A 12,573-nucleotide genomic window follows, 5' to 3' on the forward strand; every position below is an offset into this window, starting at 1 on the left:
CTCGAATGTTCAGAAAGTTAAGCTTACGTAGCAAGAATCTTATTGACTAAAATGATTGAAATGATACAGTACTGCTGGAGTAGGCTGGCTGGCAGTGGCTGCGTTGTTGACTTTGTAGGCTAGCTGGCAGTGGCTGCGATGTTGACACTACACTAATCAAGTCGTTCCGTCGAGTGTAATAGTTTCTACAGTGCTGCTATTCGGGGGCTAGCTGGCTAGCTAGCAGTGTTGATTGCGTTACGTTACGTTAAAAGAACGACAATAGCTGGCTAGCTAACCTAGAAAATCGCTCTAGACTACACAATTGTCTTAGATACAAAGACAGCTATGTAGCTAGCTAGCTACGATCAAACAAATCAAACCGTTGTACTGTAATAGTTTCTACAGTGCTGCTATTCGGGGGCTAGCTGGCTAGCTAGCAGTGTTGATTACGTTACGTTACGTTAAAAGAACGACAATAGCTGGCTAGCTAACCTAGAAAATCGCTCTAGACTACACAATTGTCTTAGATACAAAGACGGCTATGTAGCTAGCTAGCTACGATCAAACAAATCAAACCGTTGTACTGTAATGAAGTGAAATGAAAATGTGATACTACCTGTGGAGCGAAGCGGAATGTTGACCGGGTAGTTGAAGTTCTATTCAGTAGACGTTGGCTAGCTGTTGGCTAGCTAGCTAGCAGTATCTCCTACGTTAAGGACGACAAATAGCTGGCTAGCTAACCTCGGTAAATTAAGATAATCACTCTAAGTCTACACACTCTAAACTACACAATTATCTTGGATACGAAGACAGCAAAGACAACTATGTAGCTAGCTAACACTACACTAATCGAGTTGTTCAGTTGAGTGTAATAGTTTCTACAGTGCTGGTGGACAGTGGACGTTAGCTAGCTGCTTAGCTAGCAGTGTAGACTACGTTAGGACGACGAAATACGATAATTACGCAATTATCTTTGATACAAAGACGGCTATGTAGCTAGCTAAGAAGAAATTGCTAAGATTAGACAAATCAAACCGTTGTACTATAATGAAATGTAATGAAAATGTAATGAAAAGTTATACTACCTGCGGACCGAAGTGTAGATGCGAGTGTAGATGCGACCGCTCGCTCCAAACCGGAACCGGGTTGTATTACATAAGGATGCAGTCGATGATGTAGAGTACAGTATATACGTATACATATGAGATGAATAATGTAGGGTAAGTGACATTATATAAGGTAGCATTGTTTAAAGTGGCTAGGGATATATTTACATCAATTCCCATTATTAAAGTGGCTGGAGTTGAGTCAGTGTCAGTGTGTTGGCAACGGCCACTCAATGTTAGTGGTGGCTGTTTAACAGTCTGATGGCCTTGAGATAGAAGCTGTTTTTCAGTCTCTCGGTCCCAGCTTTGATGCACCTGTACTGACCTCGCCTTCTGGATGATAGTGGGGTGAACAGGCAGTGGCTCGGGTGGTTGATGTCATTGATGATCTTTATGGCCTTCCTGTAGCATCGGGTGGTGTAGGTGTCCTGGAGGGCAGGTAGTTTGACCCCGGTGATGCGTTGTGCAGACCTCACTACCCTCTGGAGAGCCTTACGGTTGAGGGCGGAGCAGTTGCCGTACCAGGCGGTGATACAGCCCGCCAGGATGCTCTCGATTGTGCATCTGTAGAAGTTTGTGAGTGCTTTTGGTGACAAGCCAAATTTCTTCAGCCTCCTGAGGTTGAAGAGGCGCTGCTGCGCCTTCTTCACGATGCTGTCTGTGTGAGTGGACCAATTCAGTTTGTCTGTGATGTGTATGCCGAGGAACTTAAAACTTGCTACTCTCTCCACTACTGTTCCATCGATGTGGATAGGGGGGTGTTCCCTCTGCTGTTCCTGAAGTCCACAATCATCTCCTTAGTTTTGTTGACGTTGAGTGTGAGGTTATTTTCCTGACACCACACTCCGAGGGCCCTCACCTCCTCCCTGTAGGCCGTCTCGTCGTTGTTGGTAATCAAGCCTACCACTGTTGTGTCGTCCGCAAACTTGATGATTGAGTTGGAGGCGTGCGTGGCCACGCAGTCGTGGGTGAACAGGGAGTACAGGAGAGGGCTCAGAACGCACCCTTGTGGGGCCCCAGTGTTGAGGATCAGCGGGGAGGAGATGTTGTTACCTACCCTCACCTCCTGGGGGCGGCCCGTCAGGAAGTCCAGTACCCAGTTGCACAGGGCGGGGTCGAGACCCAGGGTCTCGAGCTTGATGACGAGCTTGGAGGGTACTATGGTGTTGAATGCCGAGCTGTAGTCGATGAACAGCATTCTCACATAGGTATTCCTCTTGTCCAGATGGGTTAGGGCAGTGTGCAGTGTGGTTGAGATTGCATCGTCTGTGGACCTATTTGGGCGGTAAGCAAATTGGAGTGGGTCTAGGGTGTCAGGTAGGGTGGAGGTGATATGGTCCTTGACTAGTCTCTCAAAGCACTTCATGATGACGGAAGTGAGTGCTACGGGGCGGTAGTCGTTTAGCTCAGTTACCTTAGCTTTCTTGGGAACAGGAACAATGGTGGCCCTCTTGAAGCATGTGGGAACAGCAGACTGGTATAGGGATTGATTGAATGTGTCCGTAAACACACCAGCCAGCTGGTCTGCGCATGCTCTGAGGGCGCGGCTGGGGATGCCGTCTGGGCCTGCAGCCTTGCGAGGGTTAACACGTTTAAATGTTTTACTCACCTTGGCTGCAGTGAAGGAGAGACCGCATGTTTCCGTTGCAGGCCGTGTTAGTGGCACTGTATTGTCCTCAAAGCGGGCAAAAAAGTTATTTCGTCTGCCTGGGAGCAAGACATCCTGGTCCGTGACTGGGCTGGATTTCTTCCTGTAGTCCGTGATTGACTGTAGACCCTGCCACATGCCTCTTGTGTCTGAGCCGTTGAATTGAGATTCTACTTTGTCTCCCTACTGACGCTTAGCTTGTTTGATAGCCTTACGGAGGGAATAGCTGCACTGTTTGTATTCAGTCATGTTACCAGACACCTTGCCCTGATAACAGCCCACCCTAGAACACCCGTAAATAACAGCCCACCATAGAACGCCCGTTAATAACAGCCCACCATAGAACGCCCATTAATAACAGCCCACCCTAGAACACCCGTTAATAACAGCCCACCCTAGAACACCCGTTAATAACAGCCCACCCTAGAACACCCGTTAATAACAGCCCACCCTAGAACACCCGTTAATAACAGCCCACCCTAGAACACCCGTTAATAACAGCCCACCCTAGAACACTTGTTAATAACAGCCCACCCTAGAACACCCGTTAATAACAGCCCACCCTAGAACACCCGTTAATAACAGCCCACCCTAGAACACCCGTTAATAACAGCCCACCCTAGAACACCCGTTAATAACAGCCCACTGTAGAACACCCGTTAATAACAGCCCACCCTAGAACACCCGTTAATAACAGCCCACCCTAGAACACCCATTAATAACAGCCCACCCTAGAACACCCGTTAATAACAGCCCACCCTAGAACACCCGTTAATAACAGCCCACTGTAGAACACCCGTTAATAACAGCCCACCCTAGAACACCCGTTAATAACAGCCCACCCTAGAACACTTGTTAATAACAGCCCACCCTAGAACACCCGTTAATAACAGCCCACTGTAGAACACCCGTTAATAACAGCCCACCGTAGAACACCCGTTAATAACAGCCCACCCTAGAACACCCGTTAATAACAGCTCACCCTAGAACACCCGTTAATAACAGCCCACCCTAGAACACTTGTTAATAACAGCCCACCCTAGAACACTTGTTAATAACAGCTCACCCTAGAACACCCGTTAATAACAGCCCACCCTAGAACACTTGTTAATAACAGCCCACCCTAGAACACCCGTTAATAACAGCCCACCCTAGAACACCCGTTAATAACAGCCCACCCTAGAACACTTGTTAATAACAGCCCACTGTAGAACACCCGTTAATAACAGCCCACCCTAGAACACCCGTTAATAACAGCCCACCCTAGAACACTTGTTAATAACAGCCCACCCTAGAACACTTGTTAATAACAGCCCACCCTAGAACACCCGTTAATAACAGCCCACCCTAGAACACCCGTTAATAACAGCCCACCCTAGAACACTTGTTAATAACAGCCCACCCTAGAACACTTGTTAATAACAGCCCACCCTAGAACACTTGTTAATAACTGCTCACCCTAGAACACCCGTTAATAACAGCCCACCCTAGAACACCCGTTAATAACAGCCCACCCTAGAACACTTGTTAATAACAGCCCACCCTAGAACACTTGTTAATAACAGCCCACCCTAGAACACTTGTTAATAACTGCTCACCCTAGAACACCCGTTAATAACAGCCCACCCTAGAACACTTGTTAATAACAGCCCACCCTAGAACACTTGTTAATAACAGCCCACCCTAGAACACTTGTTAATAACTGCTCACCCTAGAACACCCGTTAATAACAGCCCACCCTAGAACACCCGTTAATAACAGCCCACCCTAGAACACTTGTTAATAACAGCCCACCCTAGAACACTTGTTAATAACAGCCCACCCTAGAACACTTGTTAATAACAGCCCACCCTAGAACACTTGTTAATAACAGCTCACCCTAGAACACCCGTTAATAACAGCCCACCCTAGAACACTTGTTAATAACAGCCCACCCTAGAACACTTGTTAATAACAGCCCACCCTAGAACACTTGTTAATAACAGCCCACCCGTTAATAACAGCCCACCCTAGAACACTTGTTAATAACAGCCCACCCTAGAACACTTGTTAATAACAGCTCACCCTAGAACACCCGTTAATAACAGCCCACCCTAGAACACTTGTTAATAACAGCCCACCCTAGAACACTTGTTAATAACAGCCCACCCTAGAACACTTGTTAATAACAGCTCACCCTAGAACACCCGTTAATAACAGCCCACCCTAGAACACTTGTTAATAACAGCCCACCCTAGAACACTTGTTAATAGCAGCTCACCCTAGAACACCCGTTAATAACAGCCCAGGCTATGGCTGTGTCCCAAATGGCACCTTATTCCTTATATAGTGCACTCCTTTAGACCAGAGCCCAATATGGACTGCTGAAGGTTCTTCAGTTCTCCTGAGGACCAGAACCCAATATGGACTGCAGAAGGTTCTTCAGTTCTCCTGAGGACCAGAACCCAATATGTACTGCAGAAGGTTCTTCAGTTCTCCTGAGGACCAGAACCCAATATGGACTGCAGAAGGTTCTTCCGTTATCCTAATGACCAGAACCCAATATGGACTGCAGAAGGTTCTTCAGTTCTCCTGAGGACCAGAACCGAATATGGACTGCAGAAGGTTCTTCAGTTCTCCTGAGGACCAGAACCCAATATGGACTGCAGAAGGTTCTTCCGTTATCCTAATGACCAGAACCCAATATGGACTGCAGAAGGTTCTTCAGTTATCCTGAGGACCATAAACTTAACCACAGACAGTTGCTTCTCAAATGGCACCCTATTCCCTATATAGTGCACAATGTTTGACAAGGGCCCATTGAGCTCTGGTAAATAGTAATGTAGGGAATATTTGGGACACAATTCATAGTTTCACCACTAGGAGGCAGTGTTGAAATGCCTAAAGGTGAATGGGAGGGTCACTGTTGACTTGTTTTGGACTTCAGTCTTATTGATAGGAGCAAAAATAGTTTTGGTTCTGAATTGAAAGTGCCAATTATTATAATTGTTTTGACTTTATACCGATTTTTATTTGAGGTGCTTTATACTCTTTGTGTGGTTGGGTTTTATACTGAGATTTGTTTTAATGTTTGTTTTATTAAACACTAACTGTGGATGACACAGTTGAGGTCCCTAACTGAATGTAAGCCTGTCACTCTCAATGTTATATAAACTGATTGAGTCATTCACAAGTAACGCCTCACGTTTCATTCCCAGAAAACAACAGTGCAGTGCAGGCTATGTTGGACCAATTCCCCTTTGAACACATTAAGTTGCTTACTTTACTGGACTCTGTGGATATGGACTGTAGTGCAGAGTTACCAGCATGTTCTCTGTGAGGGGGAAAGGGGAGAGGTCGAGGGGGAGAGGGCAAGGGGAGGAGGGGGAGGGGAATGGGGAGGAGGGGGAGAGGAAATGGGGAGGAGGGGGAGAGGGAATGGGGAGGAGGGGGACAGGGCATGGGGAGGAGGGGGACAGGGCATGGGGAGGAGGGGGAGAGGGAATGGGGAGGAGGGGGAGAGGGCAAGGGGAGGAGGGGGAGAGGGCAAGGGGAGGAGGGGGAGAGGGCAAGGGGAGGAGGGGGAGAGGGCAAGGGGAGGGGAGGGGGAGAGGGCAAGGGGAGGGGGGGGGCAGGGGGGGGGGGGGAGGGAATGGGGAGGAGAGGGAGAGGGAATGGGGAGAGGGCAAGGGGAGGAGGGGGAGAGGGCATGCATGGGGAGGAGGGGGAGAGGGCAAGGGGAGGAGGGGGAGAGGGAATGGAGAGGAGGGGGAGAGGGAATGGGGAGGAGGGGGAGAGGGCATGCATGGGGAGGGAGGGGGAGAGGGCAAGGGGAGGAGGGGGGGGAGAGGGAATGGGGAGGAGGGGGAGAGGGCAAGGGGAGGAGGGGGAGAGGGCATGCATGAGGAGGAGGGGGAGAGGGCAAGGGGAGGAGGGGGAGAGGGAATGGGGAGGAGGGGGAGAAGGCATGCATGGGGAGGAGGGGGAGAGGGCAAGGGGAGGAGGAAATGGGGAGGAGGGGGGAGAGGGCATGCATGGGGAGGAGGGGAGAGGGCATGCATGGGGAGGAGGGGGAGAGGGCAAGGGGAGGAGGGGGACAGGGCAAGGGGAGGAGGGGGAGAGGGCAAGGGGAGGAGGGGGAGGGGGAGAGGGCAAGGGGAGGAGGGGGAGGGGGCAAGGGGAGGAGGGGGAGAGGGAATGGGGAGAGGGCATGGGGAGGAGGGGGAGAGGGCAAGGGGAGGTGGGGGAGAGGGCAAGGGGAGGAGGGGGAGAGGGCAAGGGGAGGAGGGGGAGAGGGCAAGGGGAGGAGGGGGACAGGGCATGGGGAGGAGGGGGCGAGGGCAAGGGGAGGAGGGGGAGGGGCGAGGAAGAGCATGGGGAGGAGGGGGAGAGGGCATGGGGAGGAGAGCAAGGGGAGGAGGGCAAGGGGAGGAGGGGGAGAGGGCAAGGGGAGGGGAGGGGGAGAGGGGAAGGGGAGGAGGGGGAGAGGGGAATGGGGAGGAGGGGGAGAGGGCATGGGGAGGAGGGGGGAGGAGGGGGAGAGGGGAATGGGGAGGAGGGGGAGAGGGCGAGGAAGAGCAAGGGGAGGAGGGGGAGAGGGAATGGGGAGGAGGGGAGAGGACAAGGTGAGGAGGTGGAGAGGGAATGGGGAAGGAGGGGGAGAGGGAAATTGTTTTTCCCCTCATCAATCTGTACACAATACCCCATAATGACAAAGCAAAAACAGGTTTTTAGAATAAATCAACTGAAATATCACATTTACATAAGTATTCAGACCCTTTACTCAGTACTTTGTTAAAGCACTTTTGGCGGCGATGACAGCCTAGAGTTTTCTTTGGCATGACACTACAAGCTTGGCACACCTGTATTTGCGGAGTTTCTCCCATTCTTCTCTGCAGATCCTCTCAAGCTCTGTCAGGTTGGATGGGGAGCGTTGCTGCACAGCTATTTTCAGGTCTCCAGAGATGTTCTATCGGGTTCAAGTCCAGGCTCTGGCTTGGCACTCACAGACATTCAGAGAGATGTCCCGAAGCCACTCCTGCTTGTCTTGGCTGTGTGCTTAGGGTCGTTGTCCTGTCGGAAGGTGAACCTTCACCCCAGTCTGAGGTCCTGAGCGCTCTGAAGCAGGATTTCATCAGGGATCTCACTGTACTTTGCTCCGTTCAGCTTTCTCTTGATCCTGACTAGTCTCCCAGTCCCGGCCGCTGAAAAACATCTCCACAGCATGATGCTGCCACCACCATGCTTCACTGTAGGGCTGGTGCCAGGTTTCCTCTAGATGTGACACTTGGCATTCAGGCCAATGAGTTTATTCTTGGTTTCATTTGATCAGAGAATATTTAGGTGCCTTTTGACAAACTCCAAGCGGTCTGTCGTGTCCTTTTAGTGAGGAGTAGCTTCCGTCTGGCCACTCTACCTGATTTGGTGGAGTGCTGCAGAGATGTATGTCCTTCTGGAAGGTTCTCCCTTCTCCACAGGGGAACTCTGGAGCTCTGTCATAGTGAATAAGGTATTTCTGTTTTATATTTTTAGTACATTTTGTAAACATTTTTTTTCACTTTGTCATTATAAGGTATTGTGATGTCATTATGGGTGATTGTGATGTCATTATGGAGCATTGTGATGTTGTGATGTCATTATGGGGGGTTTAGATTGATGAGGAAAAACATAGATTTAATCCCTTTTAGGATAAGGCTGTAACGTAACAAAATGTCAAAGTCAAAGGCTCTGAATACTTTCTGAAGGCACTCGGTATGTATAGGTTGTTCAGTGTAATATTAATGTATTTATATAGTGCTTTTCAAGGACCCAGAATCGCTTAACAGCCTGAAGAGTCTATTGACACACCCTTGTGTGTCAATAGCCGCATCCGCCTATATAGGCCTTTGTGCTACAGTGGTGTTTGTCAGACCTTGAGACATCCCGAAAATAAATAGGTCTTTTCACAAAAAAATGTTTGTAGCGTCCAAATGGTTTGGCTGTTTTGCTCTACGACCCCCACAACCCCAATGGGACTCCTCCTCTGAAGTTGATCATTCTAATGCTGCAACCTCTGTCTGAAACAAACTGATATGACCCCACTGTGGAATGGGGAGGCTCTCACAAACATGATGGTGCTCTCCATGTTCCTCTACGACCCCCACATGTGTCACGGGACTCTGAAGGTGACCCGTACAAATGTAGGAAGTAGTTTTGTGTCATCGAAAAAAAGGGTTTAAAAATGTGCAAAAAAATATAGATATTTCCTCAGCTTTAGCTTTAGTGTTTTACACAAAGGAGAGAGACTTTATTTTGACTGTCTTTTTTGCCATTAATATGAATGTGTTATTCAATGCGTTTCTATTGGCTATAGTAGTATGACCATCTTAACATGTTATTTTATCTTAGTACCAGCCTTATTAACCTGGTCTGTTGTCCTTCCTCCCTCCAGGTCTTGTTAGTTTAGTACCAGCCTTAACCTGGTCTCTTCCTCCCTCCAGGTCTTGTTGGTTTAGTACCAGCATTAACCTGGTCTCTTCCTCCCTCTAGGTCTTGTTGGTTTAGTACCAGCCTTAACCTGGTCTCTTCCTCCCTCCGGGTCTTGTTAGTTTAGTACCAGCCTTAACCTGGTCTCTTCCTCCCTCCAGGTCTTGTTGGTTTAGTACCAGCCTTAACCTGGTCTCTTCCTCCCTCCAGGTCTTGTTAGTTTAGTACCAGCCTTAACCTGGTCTCTTGTCCTTCCTCCCTCCAGGTCTTGTTAGTTTAGTACCAGCATTAACCTGGTCTCTTGTCCTTCCTCCCTCCAGGTCTTGTTAGTTTAGTACCAGTCTTAACCTGGTCTCTTCCTCCCTCCAGGTCTTGTTAGTTTAGTACCAGCCTTTACCTGGTCTCTTCCTCCCTCCAGGTCTTGTTAGTTTAGTACCAGTCTTAACCTGGTCTCTTCCTCCCTCCAGGTCTTGTTAGTTTAGTACCAGTCTTAACCTGGTCTCTTCCTCCCTCCAGGTCTTGTTAGTTTAGTACCAGTCTTAACCTGGTCTCTTCCTCCCTCCAGGTCTTGTTAGTTTAGTACCAGTCTTAACCTGGTCTCTTCCTCCCTCCAGGTCTTGTTAGTTTAGTACCAGCCTTAACCTGGTCTCTTCCTCCCTCCAGGTCTTGTTAGCTTAGTACCAGTCTTAACCTGGTCTCTTCCTCCCTCCAGGTCTGGTTAGTTTAGTACCAGCCTTAACCTGGTCTCTTGTCCTTCCTCCCTCCAGGTCTTGTTAGTTTAGTACCAGCCTTAACCTGGTCTCTTCCTCCCTCCAGGTCTTGTTAGTTTAGTACCAGCATTAACCTGGTCTCTTGTCCTTCCTCCCTCCAGGTCTTGTTAGTTTAGTACCAGCCTTAACCTGGTCTCTTCCTCCCTCCAGGTCTTGTTAGTTTAGTACCAGCCTTAACCTGGTCTCTTCCTCCCTCCAGGTCTTGTTAGTTTAGTACCAGCATTAACCTGGTCTCTTGTCCTTCCTCCCTCCAGGTCTGGTTAGTTTAGTACCAGCATTAACCTGGTCTCTTCCTCCCTCCAGGTCTGGTTAGTTTAGTACCAGCCTTAACCTGGTCTCTTGTCCTTCCTCCCTCCAGGTCTGGTTAGTTTAGTACCAGACATAACCTGGTCTCTTGTCCTTCCTCCCTCCAGGTCTGGTTAGTTTAGTACCAGCCTTAACATGGTCTCTTCCTCCCTCCAGGTCTTGTTGGTTTAGTACCAGCCTTAACCTGGTCTCTTCCTCCCTCCAGGTCTGGTTAGTTTAGTACCAGTCTTAACCTGGTCTCTTCCTCCCTCCAGGTGTGGTTAGTTTAGTACCAGCATTAACCTGGTCTCTTCCTCCCTCCAGGTCTTTGACTGTTACTGTAGATCATGTTACGCATGCTTTATTTACCACACATTTTACCTACTAGCACTAACTTTTCTGATACCTTTTTATTGAGGAAAACATTACTACGTACTGTGATAATGTGGTTGTTTCACCCAGCTATCTTAAGATGAATTCACTAACTAAGTCTCTCTTTAAGAACGCCTGCTAAATTATTACAATGTGAAATATACATGATTCTTCCTTTCTCCAGGTGTCCTAACCTGCTGTCCCTGACCCTGTCTGGCTGCGGGCATATCTCAGACCAGGAAGTGATCTGTGTTCTGCAGAGCTGCAGTCGCCTCCGCTCCCTCCATCTGGAGAACTGTGTCCGGGTCACAGACCTGACCCTGCAGGCCCTGGTGCTCCACGGGGCCGGCCTCCACCAGGTCACAGTGGACTTCTGCCGTAACGTTACCCAGGCAGGGCTGGAGATGATCCGGGAAAGACGGCCGGACATTAGGCTGACCGCTGAGAGGAGCGCAGGGATGATACCTGATAGTAAACCGGACAAGAGGACACACCTACCACTCAGACAGAGACTAATGCCGAAGGGCCTAATGTTCTCCTGATGACATCACTACAGTTCCCCTGATGAGGCTGTGTCTCTATGGGCCCTGGTTAAAAGGACTGCACTACATGCGGAATAGGGAGCTATTTGGGAGACAAACCTACTGCTGCAGAATGTCCTGCAGTTGTCATGGTCCTGATGACCAGAACCCAATACGGACTGCTGAAGGTTCTTCAGTTATCCTGATGACCAGAACCCAATACGGACTGCTGAAGGTTCTTCAGTTATCCTGATGACCAGAACCCAATACGGACTGCTGAAGGTTCTTCAGTTATCCTGATGACCAGAACCCAATACGGACTGCTGAAGGTTCTTCAGTTCTCCTGATGACCAGAACCCAATATGGACTGCTGAAGGTTCTTCAGTTATCCTGATGACCAGAACCCAATACGGACTGTTGAAGGTTCTTCAGTTATCCTGATGACCAGAACCCAATATGGACTGCTGAAGGTTCTTCAGTTCTCCTGATGACCAGAACCCAATACGGACTGCTGAAGGTTCTTCAGTTCTCCTGATGACCAGAACCCAATATGGACTGCTGAAGGTTCTTCAGTTATCCTGATGACCAGAACCCAATACGGACTGCTGAAGGTTCTTCAGTTATCCTGATGACCAGAACCCAATATGGACTGCTGAAGGTTCTTCAGATGACCAGAACCCAATATGGACTGTTGAAGGTTCTTCAGTTCTCCTGAGGACCAGAACCCAATATGGACTGCAGAAGGTTCTTCCGTTATCCTAATGACCAGAACCCAATACGGACTGCTGAAGGTTCTTCAGATGACCAGAACCCAATACGGACTGCTGAAGGTTCTTCAGTTATCCAGAGGACCATAGACTTAACCACAGACAGTTGCTTCTCAAATGGCACCCTATTCCCTAAATAGTGCACTACATTTGACAAGGGCCCATTGAGCTCTGGTAAATAGTAATGTAGGGAATATTTGGGACACAATCCATAGTTTCACCACTAGGAGGCGGTGTGGAAATGCCTAAAGGTGAATGGGAGGGTCACTGTTGACTTGTTTTGGACTTCAGTCTTATTGATAGGAGCAAAAATAGTTTCGGTTCTGAATTAAAAGTGGCAATTATTATAATTGTTTTGGACTTTATACCGATTTTTATTTGAGGTGCTTTATACTTTTTGTGTGGTTGGGTTTTATACTGAGATTTGTTTTAATGTTTGTTTTATTAAACACTAACTGTGGATGACACAGTTGAGGTCCCTAACTGAATGTAAGCCTGTCACTCTCAATGTTATATAAACTGATTGAGTCATTCACAATTAACGCCTCACGTTTCATTCCCAGAAAACAACAGTGCAGTGCAGGCTATGTTGGACCAATTCCCCTTTGAACACATTAAGTTGCTTACTTTACTGGACTCTGTGGATATGGACTGGAGTGCAGAGTTTCCAACATGTTC

General features: G+C 48.5%; 1 protein-coding gene across 1 annotated transcript in view; it reads left to right on the forward strand.

Moving 5' to 3' along the window:
• Nucleotides 1-12,304, forward strand: part of fbxl22 (F-box and leucine-rich repeat protein 22) — a 38,530-nt gene extending 26,226 nt beyond the window's left edge. The window contains exon 2 of the mRNA XM_064990237.1: nucleotides 10,792-12,304. Coding sequence (XP_064846309.1) covers nucleotides 10,792-11,149 — 358 coding nt within the window. The 3' untranslated portion in view covers nucleotides 11,150-12,304. The remainder of the gene's footprint in view (nucleotides 1-10,791) is intronic.
• The last annotated feature ends 269 nt before the right edge of the window (nucleotides 12,305-12,573 follow it).

Source organism: Oncorhynchus masou, chromosome 15, assembly GCF_036934945.1.
Source record: "Oncorhynchus masou masou isolate Uvic2021 chromosome 15, UVic_Omas_1.1, whole genome shotgun sequence".
Lineage (NCBI taxonomy): Eukaryota > Metazoa > Chordata > Actinopteri > Salmoniformes > Salmonidae > Oncorhynchus > Oncorhynchus masou.